The sequence below is a fragment of the Cyprinus carpio genome, chromosome A16 (genome assembly GCF_018340385.1).
Source record: "Cyprinus carpio isolate SPL01 chromosome A16, ASM1834038v1, whole genome shotgun sequence".
Classification (NCBI taxonomy): Eukaryota; Metazoa; Chordata; class Actinopteri; order Cypriniformes; family Cyprinidae; genus Cyprinus; species Cyprinus carpio.
The window spans coordinates 6,207,660-6,233,368 of record NC_056587.1 but is presented as its reverse complement, the minus strand read 5'-3'; the positions used below and the strand labels follow the sequence as shown (position 1 = coordinate 6,233,368).

The 25,709-nt window shown below is 36.8% G+C and overlaps 1 protein-coding gene across 2 annotated transcripts; it reads left to right on the top strand.

Annotated features, from left to right (window-relative positions):
• Window positions 1-2,220: 2,220 nt before the first annotated feature.
• Window positions 2,221-25,700, top strand: LOC109061070 (zyxin-like). 2 transcript variants are annotated; one of them, XM_042772245.1, is made up of 11 exons: window positions 2,221-2,234; window positions 3,334-3,355; window positions 13,508-13,733; window positions 16,669-16,925; window positions 18,727-18,822; window positions 19,349-19,888; window positions 20,727-20,853; window positions 21,843-22,012; window positions 22,220-22,398; window positions 23,567-23,687; window positions 23,798-25,700. In XM_042772245.1, exons 3-11 carry the CDS (start codon window positions 13,514-13,516, stop codon window positions 23,909-23,911), a joined length of 1,824 nt encoding a protein of 607 aa, XP_042628179.1. In that variant the 5' UTR covers window positions 2,221-2,234; window positions 3,334-3,355; window positions 13,508-13,513; the 3' UTR covers window positions 23,912-25,700. The 2 variants fall into 2 exon arrangements, with proteins under 2 accessions (XP_042628179.1, XP_042628178.1); XM_042772244.1 differs by lacking the exons at window positions 2,221-2,234; window positions 3,334-3,355 and adding an exon at window positions 2,273-2,464.
• Window positions 25,701-25,709: the final 9 nt, after the last annotated feature.

Here is a 25,709-nt window from a genome sequence, read left to right as displayed (position 1 = left end):
CATTTATATGAAAGAACACAAAAAGCATTGTTTTTCTGAATGCACAGTCTCTGTTTCTAAGAGAAAAGGCAGCTCAAGGAGGAGAAAGAGTAATAGGACTCTTCTGTTTCCAGTAAATTAGTCTGAATATAAGCGCACCAAATGTGCATGCTAAAGTTTTGCTGTGAAGTACTGTACAGTACAGGCACACTATGACTCATGGTGAGGGAGGGGAGTGGGATTGTTTCATGCTAAGTCTTGGCTGAGCTCCAGGTTCAACTTTGATGCCAGAGGGTCTCCTTCTGTGCAAACTCACCTTCACACTGAGGGATCCAAGAGCGCTTGCAGAAAGCACTCACCACGTCTACCTCTCCCGACCTCATAATCAACAGACATTATGCATGTCGTCTTTGTTTTTTTTAAAGACTCAGTCTTTTCTAAAAGGGCTTAAGCTGTTATTTTACTGTCATACCTCCATAACCAAGCAACCAAACCAGATGTTGACTGGGATTTGGATTTGTGTTGAAGTATCAAAACAAGTACTGTGTTTAATGACCGCTTTTTCCATAGTAACAAAATCCTGTTGTTGTTTTGGAGCGCTGATTTTGAATGACGGCCATGTGTTCCCCTGGTAGTTCCTTCAGCATCTATGCTAAAGGGAGCCTGCAATGGAGAGACGTGCAGTCTGAATGAACAGAAGATATTTTCCAGACCACTGCGTGAAAAAAGAAAAACCATAATGCACCTGAATCATTAATAGGCCTCAGGAGGATAAAGAGTGGTAGAGAGAAAGAGATTAAAAGAGAGAGAGTTTAAAATGAGCAAATGTGCAGGATGGGTGGAACTACCTTCCTGCAGGATGGGACAGCCATACATAAGCACTGGTTTGCATGGTTTGATGAATTCAAACAGCAGCTTTTCATCAGGGTTATAACAGAGAACAAAAACAGTGCCATAATATGAAACATCAAATGTAACACACGATACTGAAAATGTAAGATAAAACCCTAATGTACAGAACTGATAAGAAGAAACTAAGAAGAAACATTTATTTTAATGAAAAAAACATCAAATATGAGTGCCGTGCCGGGAATTTTGGGAATGCCAATCTACAGTTTATCACTGTAAACAATGAATTTGTCTTTTTTCACTTCCAAAAACCATCATTTTAATAGTATTTTACTGTAACATTACATTAAATGCAATTACAGTTATTTACCATGTATGGAAACTTACTGTTAACCAATTAACAGGTTTTTACTGTAATATTTTGTTTTTACAGTCGTTTACTGTTAAAATCATGATAAATTCTCCAGTGTACAGTTAAAATATTAACTATAGTTAAAATTATACTATACAATAATACTTTACATTAATTTATTATGTTGGTTAACACATCAAAGCATGACAAAACATTACTAAAACATAATGATTTAAAATGTTCTTTAAAGTAAAACTTTAAACTTTTAACTTAACTTAATATATATATATCACCTTTAAGATTCAAAGTACACTGCAAGTGCCATACAATTAAGTGCACTTGTTTTTTCTTGTGACTATATTATGGCTTCAGATGGCTCTGAATATAGTGCACATATTCTATGGACTACTATTATGATTCTTTAAAGAGGTTTTTGTCCCTTTTGGAGCTTGACAACCTCTGGACCCCGTTTCCTTCCACTGAATGGAACAGAGCAGCTCATACAATGTGTTAAACTTCTTTTTTTGTGTGTGTGCTGTATGGAAGAAAGTCATTCATATGGGTTTTGATTGACATAAGGTTATATAGATAATGATTAAACATTCATGATTTTAGGTGAACTCTCCATATAATGCCTTTTCGATGACCCTGTTTGAATTAAACTGGAACCGGCTTTGGAAAATAGTATGTGCAGCAAAATAGAGGTTGACCACGACTATTAAAACTATCTTGACTTCAGAAGTGTTGTTTTTGAGGGAGGCTCCAGGTTTTGTGTCAGTTTGATCGTCTCACTGAGCACTGCATGTTATCGTCTCTTTTCTTCTGTGTCTTGCCAACCATTCCATGTGTCTGTATCTAATAAACCCTGACCTCCTTTATCTCTCCCTCTTTCCCTCCCTCTCTCTGGCTCTCTTTTTGAATCACTTACTCACCCACTCTGCCCTTACAAGGAAAGGCAGGCAGGGTTGATGTCATAGAATAAAGAATGTTTAAAGAATCCAAAGGGGGCGAGACTGAGAGAGAGAGAGAGAGAGAGAGAGAGAGAGAGAGAGAGGTGTTTGGTTTGTAATACGCATGACCTGTGAGAAAGACAAACGAGAGAGAACTTGTTTAGACGGAGGGATGGTGTCATTCCTTTAGAAGACATGTAGGGGGAGGGTCCAACAGCTGTGCATTTGGAAGAAACAGGAGTAGAGACTGCAGAAAAAAGTTATCATCGAAAACAGTCTTCCAGGCCTACAGAGAGAGATAGACGAATAGAAGGAGAAGGAAAGAGGCATACAGGTAAGTCCAAGCTGTTTTCAGTACAAGACTGCTGTTGTTCGTTTGACCTTTTTTATTTAATCACTTTCCAATGGCTTTTACGCCTAACAGGTGAGGTAACCAATAAAAGAAAAGAAAAAAATAATGAATAAAAAAGCAAATTATATATTCAATTAAACTTAAGGGGGTTTAATCAAGATAAGTAATTTAGAGAGGTTAAGGCATTTATGTATTTATTTCAGGTGCTTTAAGGATTGAATATAATTTTCAAATAATTTTTAAATGCCACAAAACCTGTATTAAGTTGTGCAAATAAAACTTTCTTTCTTTTTTTTTTTGTAACATATATATTATATGTAACCAATGAACCACATATATTACTTGCACGTTCCAAGTCTGACAACCAGAAAGTGTCCATATACTGTATGGTTAGCAAATGCATTAAAAATAATAATAATAATAATTTAGAATTTAAAATATTTTAAAATTAAAAATACATTTTATCTTAGTTTTAAACAGTATATCTATTTATTTATGCATTTATTTAAAAATAAAACTTTTTGTTAAATTCTTTTAAGATTTTGGCCCACCTCCTGCGGTCAGGAGAATGCGGAAGCGTGAACCGGAAGTGTGTCAAAAGTAGGTACATTAGAAAAAAAGTTCATGTGGGCAGATCAGATTCGCTGATCATCATCCCCACGAGAGCTTCTTAGAATGACCAGAATAGTGCCTAACGCCAACACCGCGCTATAAAGCGACAAAATCAAGAAAAGATACGCGTAAAGAGGGGATACTATTTATCCATAAAACTAAAGGGCTAATATTAGAACGCGGTGTCTGCATTAGAAAACCTGTACGTTACTGTTTTTGGCATAACTGCACCTTTCCAGAGAGAGAGAGAAAAAACGAACAGTAAGTGCCTTTATTTCCTCTTTTCTATAATATTCAGCCTAACTCATAATGACAGCGGTTTGTCACAAATGACTGCAATCTGTATTCGCATCTAAACCACAGACTTTGTATGCATTCACAGTTCTTTGTAGTACGTTAATTTGTAAGGGAAATGTGATTGTATGACATGGTTCGTGTTGTTTGTATGGCTTTGGACTCGAAACGTACTTTAACTCTGAAAATGTTTCATAGTCGCTTTGTAAACTATTCTGTCGTCAGTCAAGAAAGTTTTGTGTGATATAACCATGGATTTAGTGAGGGGTGGGGCGCGTGCATGTATAATCTCAACTAAATGCAGTTAATCTTATTCATAAATGCATCCACCTAAAGATTCGTGGCTGGAGTTTGTCAAGTGGGACCGTCTGTATACTTTGTGTTTCATTCAGTGGGAGCTTTATTATCTGTCTTGTTCCTGGGTTCCCAGTCAAGATATCCTAATAAGGTGAAAGCAACTTGTTTTAGCTCGTCTGATAAGAGACCGTCAAGAACAGCCACACAAAGTTTTCCGCGTCTGAAGAACGAGGCTGCGATTACATGTTATGACAATTCAGTATTTAATGCGAGAATGGTGTAATGCATGAACGCAGGATTTCTCTGGGAGGAGCCCCTAATTTTGACAATGGGATTTACGGACCTTTGGTCGACGCCAGTGTGGTTTAGGATTTCCCAGTTCAATAGGGCTTGGGCGCCGCGTTGCATTCTGGGACGTGGCGGCCATGTTGATGGCGTCGTGAATGTAAACATACAGCAAGTCGAACGAGAAGAAACAGAGTTGGGAGAAAGAAAAAATATGTTAAAATCGCGAAAAGGTTGTGGGATTTACAGGGATACGCTAAGTAGGGATGCCAGGGATCATGTGGACAAAATCGGCACTATTAACGGTTTGGATCAATATGAAAATCCCAACAAAGAGTGGAGCACCGACGACGAGTTGCTGCCGCACTTTTGCATTACAGATATCTTCGGCTACCTTGTTTGTTTTGTGAGCGCCTACACTTCAGAACAGTTCCGAAGCTACAAGTCATTGGAGTTTCATGTGCAGTTCACAAATGGATGGGTTAAGGAGCTGCAGATCATAAAGCCGGCAAACAGTATACAGTAATCCGGACAAAGGTAAACTGCACTCCGCCTAGTTGCAAGTTTAGTAACCGTTAGTGCTAACAACCATTCACATGTACTTTTAACTAACTTATGTGTTTCAAAAGTTTAGCTAGTAGCTGTCAACCCTCCCGTTTTTTTTCCGGGGTTCTCATGTATTTGAGCTCTTTTCCCGCTGTCTTCCCGTTGTAGTATTTTCCTGTAAAATATCCCGTTAGCCCTTCCATCGGACCTGTCAGTCTCTGTGCTGTTGTCCTGTTGCTACACAGTTGCCCTTCCAGCAAAACAGATATTTTCAAACCATCGTTTTGCTTAACGTTACTTGAAAGCAACCTTAGCGTGATATTGGCCTTTTTTAAGATAACAGCGTGGTTGTTGTGAGAGCAGGATTTCACACCAATGTAAGCAAAGTCACGTTAGACATAGCTTCACAATCTCACTTAGTAAATGCAGCAGTTTTGTAGCACGAATTTTTGCTGTCAGCAGAGGGACAGCAACAGAAAGATGAATGTAGAAATTTTCCGGTTTTTTGGATGAGTAGCCCAGGAAATTTCCCTTATTTTCAGTGTTTACTTAAGCTATATAAATTAATATTCAGATATTATACCTCACTTGGTCTCCGTGGTCGCGCCTCCAAGCAGGAAAGCAGTGGAAAGTTAATCCATTTTTTTTTTCAAAGGGCGATTATGTGTTGCGCTATTACACCCTACAATACAGCAACGGTTTACCATGGTTGAAATAGATTTTTAATTAATCAAATTAAGACACACGGCTGAGAGGGAGTATGTCTAAACACTGCGCAGTAGTCCGAGTAGCAGTAAAGGAGGCCATCAACATGGCGGCCACGCCAAGTAATGACGTCACGACGCCCAAGCCCTATATGTGCTGAACGCGGCCGTGGGACTGGCTTAAGAGATATAATCAACAACATGGTGCCTCCAAAAATGTTACTGATCATGTTGTTGAAAATAGTTTTGCTTTCATAAGTTGGTCATAAAATCTCAATATTCAGTGCAACAGTTTGTTTGTAATAATGACGACTCGCAGCCTAGCTCGTGTTGATGATGTCATTATAAAACAGATAGTTCCGACTCAATTCTGATTGGATGAGCAGCAACCAATATGGGCCCACCATGACACAGTTGATTGATTAAAGGAATCACCCAAAAATTAAAATTTGATGAAAATGTACTCACCCTTAGATCAAGATGAGTTTGTTTCTTCATCTGAAGACGTGGAGAAATTAAGCATTAGATCATTTGGTCCCTCTGCAGTGAATGGGTGCCGTCAGAATGAGAGTCCAAACAGCTGATAAAACATCACAGTAATCCACACCACACCAGAGTTCTCTGTCCATAATTTTGCTCAGGGAAAAAAAGTAATCTTGTCTGAATCAGGACTCAGGAGAGAATTAATCATAGATCAAGTACTATTTACAAGAAAAACAGTTCTAAACAAGTATGTCTGTGGATTTGGATATGAAGAATTACTTACTGGTAATTTCACTGGCAAAAAAAGTCCACTGAAGCACACAGCGATATCAATTTGAAAACAAGCAGCTTTCTGTTGGTCGATGTGGTGAATCAGCATAACCAACTTAGGCCCATTGCGAATTCTGTGTGGGGAAATCTTTCGCCCTCATGCAAAATTTCAGATCATTCTTATTAAAATGACTTGATTTCGCCCTTGAAAATTTGCAGAGCAATGTTAAATATGATTGGACCTTAAGTACATTTAATTATTTTACTAATCGTTTTTTTAAAGCATTTTGGTTTTTGCTGAAGTTTTCTTTTACATGCCAGTACTATGAGTACCAAGAAGGTTATTTCTTGTGGCTTTTTATAAAAACATTGTATAAAATATTTTCATATCAAGAATATGTTTTATGTGTCAGAAAACAAGCATGCTTGTAATTGACACACTTTTTGACATAATGACCACATTATATGCACCCCTCCCCCCATGATGTAATTATATTCAATCCTGGTATGCGAGCCAAGCATAACTCGGACAGATCATGGGCGTGCCACAATCTTTTCACCACAGTCACCCAAAACAATAGAAACCCGCTGCTTCTGGAGTTGTCACTGTACCAAATTCCAAGTGTCTTTGATCATGTTTAAACTGGAATTAAGAAAGGAAATTAGTCTAATATTAGTCATTGTAGACAAGCATTGTGATAGGAGTCATTGTCCACGACCAGAGATGTCAGGAGACATTATCTTTCAAAACAGGATGTAAGTTATGGTGTCATACAATGTGGTAAGTTGACAGTTCACTGTTTGACACTGTTTAAGTCTCTGTATAAGGTGAAAAGAGCCGTTTTTTTTTACTTCCTAAAAACTTAAACTATGGGTGTCTGCTTTATTTAAACACACAAATGTTTATTTAGTTTGTAAGCTCTTATCGATATTCTGTGTGCAGATACTCTGCGACTTGATGGAGCTGAGTTGAAATCACCTGTAGAGGAAGGCAGAAAATTGCAATGCAAATAAGTACTGTCAGTTCACAGCCATAGGAAGCCAGAGAGGAACGATAACACATTTGTTTTGGCCTACGGCTGATGTGTTAGACTTCTTACTTACATCTATCCATTTAGCTGACAGTTTTATCAAAGGATGTTATGAAATCGGCATTCACAGAAGAACAATACTCAATGCAATTTCAACATGTCCCGTTATTTATTTTGTATGTCTCCAGTGTGTTGAAGAGTTTGCATGTCTCATGCACTGATCCTCAACTAGTTCCCAAGCTTCCCTCTCAGGCCACAGTATCCATCAAGGCTGCATAAGGAGGCCTCATGGAGCCAGATCAGCTGCGTCGTCTCCTTTCCGCAAAAAAAAAAATAAATAAAGAGCCAGTCTCCCTTTAGTTATTCTGATCAAGTGATGAAATGCAGACACATGCGTAAGGCCATTGGAATCTTTATATTGCAGCTGTTTCTCTTTCTGTGGCACACACACACACACACACACACACACACACACACACACACATATAATGTAGGAAGGTGCTAGTTCGATCAGATCAAATCCTTTACTGGAACTCCAAAAGTGGGTAATGAAAGTCACAGAGTGTTTTCCATGGATGGTGTTTTGACTGGTTTGAACTACATTGCGTTACAGTTAGACTTTTTTTTGCATGTGGTGAATCTCCTCTCACTAATGTATTGTCTTCACATTATCAGAGAGTCTAGCAGTGTAGCTAAACCATGGAGACCAAACACACCAGTCAAATCTGGCAGCTGGTGACCTCAACAAGCAGAGAACATCCTACGTTACTCTTAGTTAGAACTAAGGCTGGGGTGATATGCTGGTGAGATAAAATAAGGCAACATCATGAATATTGGGACGTGTTTAATGTGCTTTTTATTTGACCATTAAGTTTCTTTAAAAACGTCATCAAGGCCCGTTCAGACCAAGAACAATAACTTTAGATAACTATAATGATAACTTCATTAGCATCCATTCTACACCAACAGACTGTGACATTGTTTATTATAAGCAAGTGATGTAGTCTGCCACTTTAAATGTCTGCCACTTTAAATGCTCAAGATCTTTAAAGTCGGATGGATTCTGATTGGCTGTTGTTTCTCTGGTGGAAAAAATAGTTCTGAAAGTATTGTTATTATTATAGCTGATGTGTGGACTATTATTAAAATGATTTAGTTTCAGTTCATTATGGGTGTTTTCCTTTCATCGAGACTAATTGTATGATCTTTTCTTGATGTCTTGATGTTTTAATATCTCTAATTTAAACGTCATTAGCAAATACACCAATGGGATGTTAATGAGTGTGTTTTGTCCATGATAAAAACAAAAATATAATTATTTGAATTATTGTAAAATGTAAATAATTTAATGTAATATTGTAATGTTATAATTATTAATTATTTACTGTTATTTTGAGTCAAAACCATAGACTGTATAAAACATGACGTCACCTGTAGATTCCTGAAGAGTGTTTTTGAAGCTCAAAGCGCGATGTCGCCATCTTGGCAGCACTTCACCGCGTGTCACTCCCGGACAATCGAAAATGGGCAAAGAGGCGGGAGCTGGTTGCTGAAACCACGCCCACCTAGCTCGACGGTGGTGACAGCAGCAGCAATCCACATGTCACTCAAGTGGCTATGCCCTTAATTATGCAGAACTTTAAGGCTTAATATAATTTAAAAGGATGAGTTATAGAAAAAAATTCACCCCCCTCACAGTTGTCATGAAGGGCAAAATTAGCTTTATAGACCAAAACCACTTTTTTTGTAGCAGGCTGTAAACACATTTTTTTTCTGCTGTAAACACATTTTTTTTCTGCTGTAAACACATTTTTTTTCTGCTGTAAAGTTAGGCATTTTAAAATGGGGAGTCTATGAATTGCAGTTTTAGTCACGTCCTTGTTGGCTTCGGTCAAAACTGAACTTTTATGTTATCAGCATTTTCACTGAAGGCAAAATATATGGATTTATATTCTATGTTAATGTTGTGTTTTTATATGAATTGAAAATTAAATTAAATACTGTTCTGTAATGAACAAGCATGTGAAAAATCATTTTTACTGTATAGTCTTTTGAAAAGGCTGATATGTTTTGTTTTCGACCATCTCTAATTTGAACTAAAGAAAACTGCTGGCCAGAATTAATCTTTCCCCTAACACATATTGATTGTCAAGGAACGATGGATTGATGGTTGTACCAGCGCTAAAACTAACAGGAGATGTGGTCAACTTGTGGGGCTCCTCTTCTCTATTGTACGCTTATAATTCCACTCAGAATTAAGGATGTGGTCATCCTTTTCATTTTGTGGCAGAGGACACTCACAGGAGTAAGTCATTGCTGTTTGTTCATGCTGAGGTGTGATTACTTCAAATTTCATTGTAAGTAGGCCTACCCGCAAGCTTGTATTGATCTTGAGATGGAGGCCATGATAAGAATATATAACCTTTGAACCTCGGGGTTTATGGCTTGGTTTTTTTTATTTTTTTGTCCTGTGTGAATATTTAATCAGAGCATGCACCTGTACATTATTAAGCTCCACATCTGAACCAGTGGAGAAAAGTGAAGAATTTGCTCTTTACACATGACCGCCTCTCACTGCACACTCATACCTGAGGACTAAAAATAGTCTGAAATCTCTTTTTTTAGCCTGTCTTTTTTTGGTCTTAAACTGTGCTTCCACTTATGGTTATGCAGAATCCGTTAAGAGCTTCTCGGATTTGGAGATGGTTTGGTGGACCACATCAAAGCATCTTTCACTGTCACAACTGTGTCTTAAATCAGTCATGAATGTAGGACAGAAGAGATCTTTAACTCAGACATTTTGAGAATATTTGTGTGAACTGGAGCTCTTCTTCTCAAGCCAAAACATGAAATCCGCTGGAGTTTGTGGTTGTGGTTTTGTGTGGGACTCAATTGCTAAATGATTCATAATTACTCCCCCTGATAAACATTTGCCAGTGTAGATTTGCATGGTTGTTGGTGGACCGAACTGCTTTGCAATATTTACACGTGGGAGTTGGACATGGCCCAAACAAGTCAGGGTGAGGAGGAACTTGCAAATAATTGGTGTTAATTTGGCACAACGTGAAGTGCAAAGAGTTGTTTATGACTGCTGTAGTGCAGCATGGCTCAGTAATGTAGCCTACCATTCAGTTGATGTATGATCACAGTTGTGCATATATCAGCTATTTTAAAATGGCTTTGAATGGGGCTCATCCAATCCGAATTTACAGTCAAAGTAAATCGAAGTAAAACTGAAATTATGACACACGGTACTAGGGCTGGGCGATATATCTAACGATATGATCTTGCGCATCTAGTCAGTAAATCTGGTTCCGTGATTACCGCTAAATCGCCAACACCTGCTTTCAAATGGAGCGGCATTTAATAGACAGAGCCGTAGATCACTTACAACCTACGCAATATTGCGTTCATTATCGCAGATGAATCATCTTCGATAATGAACGCGATATTGCGTAGCTTGTCAGTGATCTACGTCTCTGTCTATTAAATGCCGCTCCATTTAAATGCTTCTCCATTTGAAAGCAGGTGTTGGCGATTTAGCGGTAATCACGGAACCAGATTTACTGACTAGATGCGCAAGATCATATCGTTAGATATATCGCCCAGCCCTACACGGTACTGTGTGTTTACAGTGTCACAGAGCGGCTCTGTTGCAGTAAATGCTGCTCCACACAAACTCCATCTCTGCGTATGCTCTGAGTTTGAGACGCTTTAACATGCATTGATCAACCGAATGCAATTATTATTATTATATTTTTTTTAAGATTAACATAATAATTTCATGCCTATAACATTTTTATGTTTTCATTCATTTAATGCAGGATAGAAATCATGAGATTGACCATAAATATTTGATTTAATGTAATAATTTTATTGTATAATAATTTTATGAATTTACAAACGTCTTTATGAAATAATGCTTAGGCCTAATATTTTTCTGTTTATGCATTTATACTGAGCTGCTTTGCTATAAAAATTTGAAAACTCCTAGTTCTCCTATTTGTTACATAACATTTTCAAAGTGGATGAGTTAATTTCAATATTTCACTCAGGTTCTCTTGCAGTTGTTCTACAGAGCACATTTCAGATGAGATGGTGTCAGTTCTTTTTGAAATACTGAACTGAAACGATGAGAATGAGAGTGGACTGCCATGCAATGCATGTTTTTTTCCTAGCTGACCTAGAATAACATGATTTGGCAGGTCATAACATGGTAATCAAGATAGAATAACAAAAATATGGCTCCAATTAGTAAAGCTAGAAATGAAAGATGTGCTTTAGTCATGCAATCCTTGTATACATCATCTGCCTCGGAAGGCCACAATGGGTTGAAGTAGAGACATAATTGACTAGGACAGAACAGGCTGCATCTGATGTCTTTAAAGTGTTTGCCATCATCCGTAATTCATACTTTCAAAGTAGGAGTCTTTGATATGGTTCACTGGCTGTATTATGAGAACTAAAGAGGGAAAAAAGTAATGACTTAGTCATATAGGGTCAAATGAGACTTGCCTCAGCGGTGGCAGGAGGAGGAGGAGGAGAGGAATGAGGTAATGCTGTCGTTTTTAATGGCAACCATGCTTGAGGTAAATATTTGCACTTAGCTCATGCAATGAGAGCACTTCTGCGGTATATCACATCCACGTGTCTCAAGCACTCTATACTGTTTCTAGTTGAAGCTCAGTTGACTGTACCCCGAGGCCCCGTAATGGGAAAGTCATGGTATGACTTCAGCCCTGATAACCTCTGTTTGGAGAGCTTGCTTGTGTGCACACACAATGAAAACACAAATTATATCCGCCAACAAGAGCACATTGTATCTTTGTACTGTGATTTTGACCATCTGTGTTCTGCTGTGTCCTGTAAGTCCATTATTTTAAGGGGTACTATATCATGACGAATAATATTTTCCTTGATCATTTGACCTAAAAGAATGACTTGTACTATGAAAATTTATTTAAACTCTCAGAACTCAAAACATTTAATTTTTATAACAGCATCTTATGAAACTAAAGACTGGAATGCACTACACAAAGAATTGCTTATTTATACCATGTTTACACTTTGTTGGTTATAATGAATTGATTTGTGAGGACAAAGAAGCTCATGTAGCTGATCAAAAACCTTTTTTTTTTTTTTAAGTTTTGAGCAGATTCTGAAGAACATAAAAACCTGTAGCTGGCCATTGCGTTCACATGATCAACAGACATGTCTGTGATTGGCTACAAAGCAGAACACCTCAAAAACAACACTGCAAATATAATATGCATTTGAATGACTGGTATTGTTATATTTTTTACATTTAAGTATCCACTTGGTACCAAAATACCTAAACGCCAGATGAACTATAGTGAAGTAAAACATGTGAAAGTTTGCCAAACTTTGTGCTATAGCTGGTTGTGTGTAGCACCTACGGCTCTGCATATCCTTCTGCTGCATCCCAAAAGTAGGAATGAGTGCATGAGGTTTATTTTAACAAGGTCCATGTTCATTGTGGCCTGAGCATGAAGAGTTTTTGCAGAGAGGCTGTTGTTGAAGAATGGGCAGTTAAAACAGTATTGCTCATTTAACATATGAAGAGGGCATTTCTTAAAGGTGCAGGAGCAAAAACTGACCATTTAATTACAAGACTTAGATAAATGGTGAAAACACTAAAATGTGTAAACCACTCATTTTAATAACATTATAAATTGACATCAGGGGACAAAAAATAATAATAATGAAAAACAAAAAGTGTTGTGTGATCCCTTTAAGAAATTAATTATTGAACTTTGAATTCTGAGAGTGAGACTTTTCTCTGGATATGAAACCAAGTTAAACAAATGAGGATGTGAAACAAGTAAACATAGTTAATATAAAAGTACCTGATATTTACATAACGAGAAGTGAAATGTATCTAATTCATGAAAATCACTCTTCCAGAATTTTGGTTAAGGATTTCCTTGTTAAACCTCACCCAAGTTATGCAAAGCATTTGTGTACACTGAACATTTTCAGAACTGTTTCAATCTCGTTGGACTTAGAACCATTTGCAAGTTATTCACGTTAGTTTTAGTTTAGAAAGGAACTTTATTTATGATGAAACGGGGAACTGCATTGTTCACCATGATGTTTTTACTTCCCTGTAATTACTGTGAACTCAGATGCTCATCTCCAGCATCAGTTGTAACATATAAACCAGCTTGATGTTAATGTGTAATGTTAAGAATATTAAAGAGGAGTTTCCTGCTCATGTTCAGGGTGTTTCAAAGCAACATTTTCCAATTGAACCCAGATGGTTGACTAACCTACTTACAGGTGGGTGGCTCTTTTGAAAACCGATTCCGCATTAGCAAAACTGTTTCAGACACCAAAGCCATAGACCACTTACAAAAAGATTTTCCACATGCTGTACTGCCAAAGATCCATCTTGGTGATCTTGAATTAGTTTTTGGGACATTAACTTAGCAGAAATAGTAGTTTGAACTGTAACACTAATATTTTAATAATGTCATTTTCAGATCAAGATGGCTGACTCTAGCACCGGCAAGCCTATGGTGGTCACTTCCTCTGTCACTCTCAAAGTTACCGCTCCTTCTTTCTACAACCAACCCAAAAAGTTTGCATCTGTCGCTCCTCCACGCCCCAAAGCACAGATGGCCCCATCACAGCCCTCGTCATTTGTAAGCAGTGGTGTAATTGGACGAGTTGGAGAGATGCCCCCACCCCCTTCAACTCTTTGTGAGGGTAAGGCAATTTCCATAGAAGATGAAGGGTGTAATTTTTAATATAAGACCAAAAAAAGCCTTTCAAAAATCTAGTTTAGAACACGTGCCAAATTCGTAGAAATGTACTCTTTCTATAAATACTGTTTTATATGTAAAATAAGTCTCTGATGTCTGATCATTTTAATAGCTTGTTGAAAATGTAACTTTTAGGTTATGAGCCAAAACGAACCATTTTTGTGTTTGTATATTTGTGTGTGATAGATGTTGTGGGTTATATATGTTGTCCTGTTATTTAAATTTAGAACCGGAGTCTGTAATAAAGCTTGATTATCCCTTTAAATGCAAATGAGCTCAGAAGAGGGCGGAGCTTCAAGATGGCTTTGCAAATAAACGTTCCACTATTAGTACAAGCCTGTTGTCTTTACAGAAACCGTGCTTGGTTTAAAAGTCAGTCATCTGATTGTATTGTGCATAATAAATGCGCATTTATGAATTATGCACAGCGCAATGAAAATAACAATATAGCTGGTCTCATGGTGTCTTTGCGTGCTATCACAAACTTTATTAGTTCCACTTGTGATTATGAGCTCAACAAATTCATGCTGTCGACTTCACATTGCTTTCATATGCATTTTTTAACTACCACATTACTATTTCTGATCATTCTGGTAGCACGTGAAGGCAGCATCATTGAAAACAGGAAGAGACAATGGTAGCTTTAGCTAATTGATCCCTCTTTCTGTAGCAAACTTTGCACAACTAATAGGGCAGAGAGCATTCCAAATGGGCGGGACTTTTTTTTCCTACGATGATGTGTACGTAGGGAGAAATCTGGAATGGCTCGTTTGGAGAGACTGTTTATGATTTATTGGGATAATTTAAAAAAATGAGTGGGAGGATTTTTACCATTATTAGGGCCCGAGCACCGCAGTGCGAGGACCCTCTTGAAATTGCTCCGTTTCTTATAAGCATGTGTAAATTATGTTTACACCAAAATAGCAGTATATTATTTAGCAATAGGCTAAGTGTAAATAGTAGTTAGGTGGCATATATTTATACATCAGTACTGTAGTACATTATAAAACAGTATGCAATAATTTATTGAGTGTAAATTATCATATTTATTGATATTATTAAAAGGATGCCACCTTATTGGGACAAATCCCTCCCTACACCTACCACTAACCATACCCAATAAACACTGTATTATTAATGAGGCGTTTTATTTCCACTTTTAAAATATTTCCTTTATTTTTATTGAAAATAAATGCTTTTCCGATCTGATATGTGATGGGAAGAGGTGAAGAACGAGTAAAACAATTACTTTGTAACTAAGTTGTGTTTTGGGTATCCAGTTCAATACTTTTTAGGTGCCGACCGTATTGCCATGATACCATTGAGAATCCAAAAATGTCTTGTTGTTCGGTATCAAATTTCGATGCCTAAGGGCTTAATCTCATCAACGTCAGTGAGCCACTAAGCATGCAATACTGGCATTTCCTCTTTGTGTCAAAAAAGATCTCTGTCCACATTACACGACCGATAAAGCATGTTAGGTGACCATTCGTGTACACTGTAGCATCAAGACAATTAACAAAAGATTTACACTATTTAGACTACAAGAATAAAAAGATTTACACTATGATTTTACTCAAAACTCATTTAAAAAATTTCATATTTGTAATAACTTCCGATTGCGATCTAATGTGTGTTTTGGTCATATTATGTTGCTGAAATATGCTATATTTGTAGCCTTTTATATCAAGCTAATCACTACACCTGCTTAGCATTTCTCATGTAAACACACTATATGTTATGAAAATAGGCAGAATCTCATGAAAATCACATTGAATCATACACTATTTTAATCGTGTGTTTATTAGCTTCATGTTACATCCATAGAAATGTTTTTCTGGGTTTCTTATGTACAGAAGTGTAATGACGAGGAAGTTTTCATCAGTTAATCAGTGTAAAATGAAAAGAAACGATGATTCTGTCTGAGCTATGCGTTTTGAAACCAAGATGCACGAGTGTGAACTAAAAGATGTGGAAACTCAAAACTATTTGAATTGTATTAAAACTATTTGCACTGGTTACATTTTTCTCCTTTGTGCAGTGGCTCAGGAGATGAGTCTTTGAGTCTTTAAAAACCCCAACAAGCTCACAAAATAAATGTTAAAATGGATTTCATAAAATTATTATCGTACAGGAACTGGTATTGATGACAAGGTATTGGTATCGATATTGAACATTTTTGAATGATACCCAACCCTGCTTGTGTTTAAATATGTTTTTAGTTTCATAAATAATTAAATTAACTTCACTAAATTTTTGAATGATAAAATAATATAAAAAATGAAATTAACTTCAATAAATTATATTATTATTAATAATAATAATAATAATAATAATAATAATAATAATAATAGTTTTCTTCATTATGATATCAATAATAGGTTAATCCTTTATTATATATTGAATGTGAGGTGCTTATATAAGAAAGCTCACTCGACTTGTTTTTCAGACTTAAGCTTTGTTTATCTTAGCAGTTTCTGTAACAGATTGCACAACTGTAGTAATTCTCTCCTCACCAGAATAACAACATGTGCTCTTGGCAACAGAGTGCATTTTCAGGCATGACTGGAAAAATATTCGCTTTAGAGCAAAGTGTTAAAAGTGTATAAACAACCAAGTATGACATAAAGGATTAAAATAGCATTTTTCTGTCTTTACTTTTGTCTGGCATATTCCTTATCTGTGTTGTCCATTAAATACCAGTCCTGATGATCTAAATAGTTGTAGCAACAATGTACTGGATGCTAATGTAGGTGCAGTATGCAGATTAGCTATGCTATCATGCTTTGTGTTGAGGTGAATGAACAATGCAGAAAGGGATTGTTTTGTTATTGTGAATTGGTGCAAGTGTAATGAAGTTCACTGCCTCTGTTCATTAGACTTTCCGCCCCCTCCTCCTCCACTGGATGATGCAGAGCTTCCAGCCCCTCCTCCAGAATGCCAAATCATACCCCCTGCATCCGATGCCCCTCCTCCTGCATTCCCAGCCCCGCCCCCAGTTGCAGAAGACCTGAACCTCCCAGCACCTCCTGAGGAATTAACCTCTGTACCTTCTGCCTCATTCCCCCCACCACCACCACCACCACCACCTCCTCCTCCTCCTCCCCCTGGGACAAGTGCAGGTGTCAGCTCTCAGGTAGGTTTCCAAATATTTGATTTGATTTCAATTAGATTTTAATCTTGACAAGTTTTTTGATTTGATTTCAATTAGATTTTAATCTTGACAAGTTTTTTTAATCAAAATTTGACCAAACCAAAATTATTTATTTACTGGAACACTGAGACTGAAATTATATTTTTTTATTGGTAAAATGATATTGAATTTAATTTATTTATTTGATGGATGAGTGTGAATTTAATTTTTTTATTAACTAAATATCAAATAAATAAAAAAAAAAAAACAAATATTTATTAATTTTTTATTAAAATTTACACTCAAATAAAAACTAAGTCATATACAGATATTTAAATTACACTGCTTGCATTCAGTATAAATTTGAAACATATTTCCAAAAGACACCATACAGCTTTATCAAAAGTAGAACATGTCAAAATAATCACTAAGTGATGTCAAACAAAATATTTATGGCAAAAAATAACTGTCAGGGCTCTTTTTCCCTTTTTTTTGCCATGGTATTGGTCATAGAGCTCATTATAGCGTTGCCTATGATATTTATGAACACACGAACTCCGTGCAGTCGTAACAGTAGTGAGGTTGCTGCAGCAAGTATTGTTGAACCATCATGCCTAGGGGATTGCGAATCCATTTCCTTTGCTTTGTCACAAAACCAGACACGCGTGCTCAGAAGCGTCGTGAGTGCGCGCACTTAAAACGTGTTTTTCCCTCCTCTCTCTCTCTCATTTCACTACTATGAGCAGTGCATTCTTTTTCACCTTTCGATTTCTAGTTCAAAGCGCAGTGTATTTCTGTATTACAGTTCGGAAAAAATACGCATCACAGACTGTGAAAGTTAGGCATATGTCTCTTTGTTCTCGCGCTCTTAGTGCGCTGCTCAGTCTGAGCATAGCATCTGCGTCGGGCCCGCGGATTATTTTATAAAGGATTTCACACGCGCAAATTCGTGATTTTATTACTTTTATTAATCGCACAGCCCTAATACATAATTTGATCAAAAATGACTTGACAAATACTAGGCATCTTAACATTATAATCATATACAAAGTTCTCTAGAGTTATTTTCATCTGATTTTTTTTCTTATTTATGGCTTTCTGTGTCTGTTACGTAAAACTTGACTCAACAGTTTGTTCGTTTACAAGCTGTTTTATTGACTCAACAGTTTGAAGTTGACATCTTGATGAATTTTGTTTTTTATTTAAATGTAGATTTTCTATTAATGAGATGCTGATTTATGTATTTATAGTTCTGTTCAAGTATTGTTCTATTTGTTTGTAATTCTTGACTTTTTGTGAATTTTTTGTATGTTTTTGGCTCTTTGATGACTCTTTCATTTCTACTGTGGAGCAGTGCAGTTATTTGTCATAGAAAGCGCATATTTCTGTAACAGCTAGACTGTAATTTGTTTGTCTTTCTCAGTCTTGAGCATCATCCGTCTTATTTTGGATTCACACGCGCATTCTTTCCTTTTATGTTCACATAATTTGATCAAATGACTTTAACTAGGCATTAATTATAATCACAGTTTCCTTCATCCTTATTTATATCTGTTCTTCAAACTTTTAATGTTCTCTGGATTGTTTTCAGCTCTGACCCTGTCATTTTCTCTTTCACACATTCCTTTTTTAGTTGTTTTGTACTCTGTCCCACACTTTTATTGCCTCACATTTATATACTCTTGTTCTTTTTTTAAGACTACGTCTGGTTTCATGGCTGATTTACACTTTCTTGTTGTTCACTCATCTTTTTTTTATTCTCCCATATTCTCTCCTATATTGTCTCTTGTTTTGTTCTCCATAGAGGCTGTTTCAGAAGCAGACCAGTTTTGACAGGCAGTTGGGCTCATTGACCGATATGTTATCAGAGATGGAGACCAGCGGACCTTTCAATCCAAAGGTAAACGCAGAGCCTTTAACCTCTGATGTTGTAATCTTGACATTCAAGGTTCAGCTATTTCTCGTTCATTTTTAAACCTTAATTGGATGGTTTACACCAAAAAAATTATAATTCTGTCATAATTTACTCACCCTCATGTTTACACCAAAAAAATTATAATTCTGTCATAATTTACTCACCCTCATGTCATTTAAAACCTGTATGACTTACTTTCTTTCGTAGAGCATAACAGATATTTTGCAGAATGTTCATGCTGCTCTTTTACATACAGTAAAAGAGCAGTGGTGAATAATATGATACATTTTACATAATATTTACTAAATGAAATAAAATTTGAAATTAATCAATGTGGAAAAAAATGAACTTGATGGAAAAAAAAACTAAAATAAATAGATTTATTTGGCAGAATTCAGCCCTCAGCGAAAACTAATTGAGGAACCCTGATTCAGAGATTTTGTAAGACTTTTAAGTTCCTTTTTTCCCCATCAGATGTGTGACGTATCTCTATTTGTGTTTGTTTGCTCAGTTGCCTAGCCAGTTTTCATCAGCGCCAAAGCCCGCACCGCCTCCAGTGACCGCTCCTAAGCCTGCCCTTTCTTTTCTGCCCCCTCCTGAGCTGCAGGATCGTCCTCCCCCTGCCCCTTGGGCTGAGGAGCTACGTGCCCGAACACGACCGGCCAATCAGAACACCGCATCTGCCCCCGCACCTGTCCAGTCATTTACTAAAGCCCCAGCTGTTGCTCCAAAGACCAACTTCCCTCCCAGTCAGCTGAATTCAAATTTTGGATCCAAAACAGTTACTCCAGCACCTTCTGGAGGCGCAAGAGGGTTTAACCACGCTGTTAAAACCCCCGCCCAAAGCTCTTTCCCACCACCTCCACCTGCCGCCCCTCCCGCCCCTGTTCCTCCACCAGCGAATATTCCTGCCCCTGCACCTACATTCAATCACTCTGAAGCATCTCCCACTGGCAGTCAGCAGAGCTTTGCTCCGCCTTCTTCTGCTGCGCCTAAAATATCGTCCGTCTCATCATTCAACAGACCAGCAGGAAACACGGTTCCACCGAAGGTGGGTCTGCTTTAGATTGTAATGTGATGCAGTTATATAATTGAAGATAATGTAAGGTAACAAAATCACAAAGAATTCTAGTAACTGGGAAATAAAGATATTTCGTGAAGAAAGTACCGTTATTCAGTGGTAGAAGACTAGTTTTGTGGTTTTAGGTTTTAGGCTTTATTTTAGTGAATGCAGTGTTGTGTTAGAGCTGTCTTTAATTTTGGTATCATGACAATCAAGGTGCATTATGTTTTATGGCAGAAACAAGATGTGATGCAGAACTGGCTTTGCAGTGTAAAGGCAGCAATAAATGATTAAAGAGAAGCATAAAATAAAAGACAATACATTTAATGTGCAAATAAGATATTAGTTAGATTTTGAATGGTGGAAAACAAAAATTCAGCAAGGATGCATTAAATTGATCAAACATGACCATAAAGTCATTTACGTTACAAAAGATTTCTATTTCAAATACATTTATGATCATTTTGTCTTTGTTCATCAAAAAATCCTGAAAATCAATCGCGATTTCCACAAAAAAAAAAAAAATATTAATAAGAAGAAATGTTTCTTGAGTACCCAATCAGCATATTAGAATGATTTCTGAAAGATCATGTGACACGAAAGACAGCTTTGCCAATACAGATTAAATTATATTTTAAAAATATATTCAAATAGAAACTTATTTTAAATTGTAATAATAGTTCACGGTGAACATAAAAGACTTCAGTGAAAATCAATTATAATTTTACGTTGCTTAAAAAAATATGAAATTTGCAGATGTAAAACTGAAGTGATCTTTAAAAAAAACAATGTTTGAAGAGTCATTTGTGATGGTGTTGTATTTCAGGGGTCTGGTTCAGGTCCTCGTGGAGCTCCTCTCACTATGAGAGAAGTAGACGAGCTGGAGAAAATGACTAAGGACTTGATCAAAGACATGGACAAACATCCTCCTGTGAACACCTCTCCAGCTACAGGTACACCAACACTATCAGCTCTCCTCCTACACACACTCACCTCCACCTTGTGTACACAACCCACACCCTTGTGATCTCATTTATCTTTTTTATTTATTCCAATTTCTGTGATTTCCTTGTTTTGATGGTAATTTAAGCCTCAGTCATAGACGTCCATATGGCTCTTGTTTAACACCTCCACCTCACTGCCTGTGCGATGGTGCCAGACTTCTCTCGCTCTTTCTCCGTCTCCCTCGCTCTTTATCAGTCTGTGTAGGTGTTCAGCTTCTCTATCTCAGTTTATTACTCTATTATCAGTGTCTAAACAGGACAGCGCCTCACCTCTCCCATGTCTGGATCTCTCTGGAAGAGTGTTGTAATGATCTCTCACTCTGTCTTTGTCAGTATTGAGGATTTTTTTTCTTTGTAGCTTAGAGGTGTATGTAGGTGAAAGCTAAAAATACTTTTTGATCAGTTTTGGATTTGATCAGAGTTACTTCACCCAAAAATTCAAATTCAAGAGAGCATTTACTCACATTTGTGCCTTTTCAAACCTGTAGGACTTTCTTTTTTCTGTGAAACATAAAAGATAATTTGAAAAATGTCTTTTTTTTTCTTTCTTTTGAAAAAAGCAAATACCATTGATTAACAGACTCATAGCTCACAGTTGATCTGTCTTCAAAGGCTTATAAGTTACCGTTAAAAATCAGATCAAAATGAATGGGATTTTTTTCTTCTATAACTGACTGATATGGTGAATGGCTAGAGTTGCTGTAGGTAAGATTGGTCAGGAATGTTTTTAAGGCGGGGCTAAGGGTCAATTAGTGAGGCTGTGCTGTTGAACTGCGACCTTTTAAAGCATAACAGGGACCTCTCCAGTCACCCAGTTATCACCCTAGAGACTAATCTGTGTTTACTGCTCCATAATTAACCTTTCTTTCCCTCATAAATCACTCCTTGTCCACAATCTCTAATTTCCATTCTTAATATGAACATTTTGTTTCTTTCAGAGGTGTGCGGTAAATGTCGAGAGGCTCTGCCTAGATCTCAGCCAGCAGTAAGAGCGATGGATAAACTCTTCCACTCTCATTGTTTCTGCTGCGTGAGCTGTCAGCGCCCCCTACAGGGCATGCAGTTCTACGACCGTGACGGAACGCCTCAGTGCGAGGACTGCTACATGGTGAGGCAAACCTGTTTAGACATGTTAAAAATTACATATTTTTGGTTAAGATTTTTTGGAATCAGAAGAAGATTATAGATATGCAATTATCTATTTTACATATTTTGTTAACATATGGGAACTGTTTTCAGACATTGTTCACCCATTTTGTTCATTAGCATTGTTTTTCTTACTGTTTGTCTTCGGGTGTGATTTGTGTGTTTCCAGAGTTCTCTGTCTGTGTGTTCCCGCTGTGGGGAGCGGATCACAGATCGTGTCCTGAAGGCGGTGGGCCAGTGTTTCCATGCCCACTGTTTCCTCTGCACTACCTGCGGCTGCACCCTAGAGGGGGCTCCATTCATCACCGATGACAAAAACAACCCTTACTGTGTCAAAGATTACCATCGGTGAGCCATCACCAAATCACAGACCAGTCACCAGAAAATCTGAAATCTCTCAGTTATACTCTAGAGCATTTGAGCTAATTATCCCATTCAGTCAGTCATCAATGTCATTAACAAACCGGTGAGATTTAATATGGGTTGTTCTTTAAATATGCACACTTTTGGACCTATAAAATGAAACTTCCTTAAACCACAAATTTCGAAATTAGTTTATTTAATTTGGGTTTCATTTTGTGGTGGGAATTAATTTTTCTATGTTTTTGCATGTTCATTACTTAGTTATCTTCTTAAATACAATGAAATAGTATTTTCACACTTTATTTTGTGTACTAGCATGATTAAAAGTGATGCACAAAATATTTCTGTACTCTACTGTGTCTCATATTTTACCTCAGGCATGCTTTTATAAAAGTACACTACTGTTGAGGGCACTTTATTAGAGACAATTATTTTTATTGTGGTGGAAAGTATTTAAATAGAAATATGAAATGATCCTAAATTAAAATCATAAGTAGTATTTTCATACATTTTGTGTAGCTGGATTACAGCTCAGATTGGAAATGACGGACAAAAATTTGTTCACAAGTAATATTACATTTTGTCTTCATTAATCACATCTCATATTTTTCTCTCTTCACTTCCTTGATAAATAACTGCTCTGTTTTTTTTTTTTTTTTAGGATTTTATTTAGAGGTATTTATGAGCATTTTATTGGAGCAAAGTTGTTTAGTGTGGTGGAAATAATGCAATTCGGGCATTTGTATAAAAAGTTTATGCAAATAATTTTCACACTATATATATTGAAAAGGCTTTTATATATAATAAAAGAGAGAAATAGAGAGAAATATATATATATATTTCTCTCTGACTTTGTATTATGTTTTGAAAATGTCATTTTTATGATTTTCATATTTTAAGAATGAAAGTCTGACTATGATAAGAGTAATACAATAAAATCTATAAACAAAAGTCATTTTAAAATAGAAAGGTTAATGTAAATTAATGTTTTAATGTGAACACTAAAAAGTTTTTAAAAGAATAGAAATAAAAATCAACACTTGGGACATAAAAGTGCCTGAAGTTGAATAGACACCCATTAAAAATGTTATACAATGTTTAAAAAAAAAGTTTTATATATCTTAACCTCACTTCGTCTTGTTTTCTCCCTCAGACGCTTCTCTCCTTTTTGTGTAAGCTGCAATGAGCCGATTGTTCCCGACCCTGGAAGTGAAGAGACAGTCAGGGTTGTTGCCTTAGAGAAGAACTTTCACCTGAAGTGCTACCGCTGTGAGGTGTGAAGACACTTCCATTTGTGACCTTTACCTATTTGAACCAGCCGCAGATTACAAAAATGATGCTTCTTAACTTTCAAATAAAACATGTTAACTTTCTTTCATTGCAGGATTGTGCTCGCCCCCTTTCCATAGAGGCAGACGCTGATGGCTGCTATCCATTTGATGGCAAAATTCTGTGCATGAAATGCCATACCCAACGTGCCAAGCAGGCCAAAAACTGATTGGTGGAACTTGCCACAAACCTAAACCAAATTTAAGACACACAGTTGGCGCAAATGCATTTTGAAAATGCATTAACCGTATGTGTTTGAGAGCGTTGTACTTCTCTCATACGTTTCACATTGTCATTTTCTCATTTTCCTCATGTTTGCTCAATGACAGTTTCGTCGTCTCTCGAACAAAGCTCTGCTGCTTTTTCTGAATGGCCTTATTCAGAGCTTGCCCTGGTGTCTTTCTTATAGGGATTGATGTGTGAGCACAGTGTTAGTGCCTCCATGCTGAATGTTACATACGACAGTTTTTACCCCTAGATTAATATGTAAAGTGTTAGAGAAGTGATTTTTAGGACTGTTTTTTGGCTTGATTTTTTTTTACTGTAGTGGCTGATTCGGTGCAGAGGTAATGTACTGCACTGCCGTCTCAGCTCAGCGAGCTGTACGACTCCCAGCATGCCTTTAAAAAAACTCAGAACATCCATAAATTGTACCACAGCTGACTACTGAGGTGAGACGTAAAGTCTGTGTATCCATAGCCATCCATGCACTTTAAATAAGGCTTTCCGAAACATACCTTTTAGTTGCTGAGAAGGGCTCTGTGTGAAATGTAGTCACGACAAATGTAAAAGAAGCAAAAACAAAGGCAGGGAAAGGTGAAAGAACAACGCGATTTGTGTATTTGTCAGGCATGCTTCATTTATAGAACTGTTTACTTGTAAATGAACAAATATTTTAAGAAGCACATTCGTTTTGTCCTAAACCATATTGATTAAAATATGTGATGATACAGCTGAGTAAGTTTGCATTGATTATCACAGCCAGTATCAGTTCAGTGGTTTTTCATTCCTTATATTGCCAGAGGTGTTTAGCGATTGCACAAATGTAGGTCGGCTTGATGAAAAAGTATTTCCAAAGTAAACCACATCAGTTGACTGATCAAGTGTATGACATTGTAGCTAAAGCTTTTTAAAAACATCTGGATTATGGATGGTATTATCATCACTAAGGCTTCAGGATCTTTTGGTTGTATGGAGCAGAATTAATTCAACATCACAAAACTGAACAGTTCATTTTTATAATTTTTGTTTAAAAATAACTGTTACTGTACTGAACAAACTGAACTCTGAAATGTTGAATTTTTAACAGTCACCATTGCCTGTGATTACTGCACAAAATTCCAGGTTTCCACCTTTACCATTTTAGTTCGTTAGGTTCTGTTTTGTTTCATTTTTTTTGTGTGTGTGTGTGTGTGTTTATGATAGCAACTACTGTCTCACTAACACCACTTATTTTGGCTTTAAGGTAGCGCTGATATCATTTTGAGAATTACATCTGTTTTTACATAACTCAGAAACATTTTTGTTTTGTTTCTCTATGCACCTGTTTCCCTCGACTATCTTGTTCTCGTATTTGATGTAACCGAATAAACCGATGGCTCCCATCATAAAAAAATCTTACATGACCAAATCCAACACATTATGCATGATTTGTTGTTTTTGTTATTACTGTGTTTTTATACATCATGTTTCACAGTTGCCTCATTTTCATGCTGGTATCACAATACTGCTAAATTCAGTAAGCTGTTATTGACCATTTGAACACTTATGGTTTAGCCTCCATGTGTATTTACCATTTACTAGTACTTTGTCTCTTTTTTTTGTCTCTTTTTTTTGTCTCTAAATTCCTCTCTAAATATGTGAATGTGCGCGTGTTTACGGTCGCGTGTTATTTTTGCTATAATTGTTTTCCTTCCACATTTGTACTGTATTCTGAACTAATAAAAGTATGAAATTGACAAACCAAG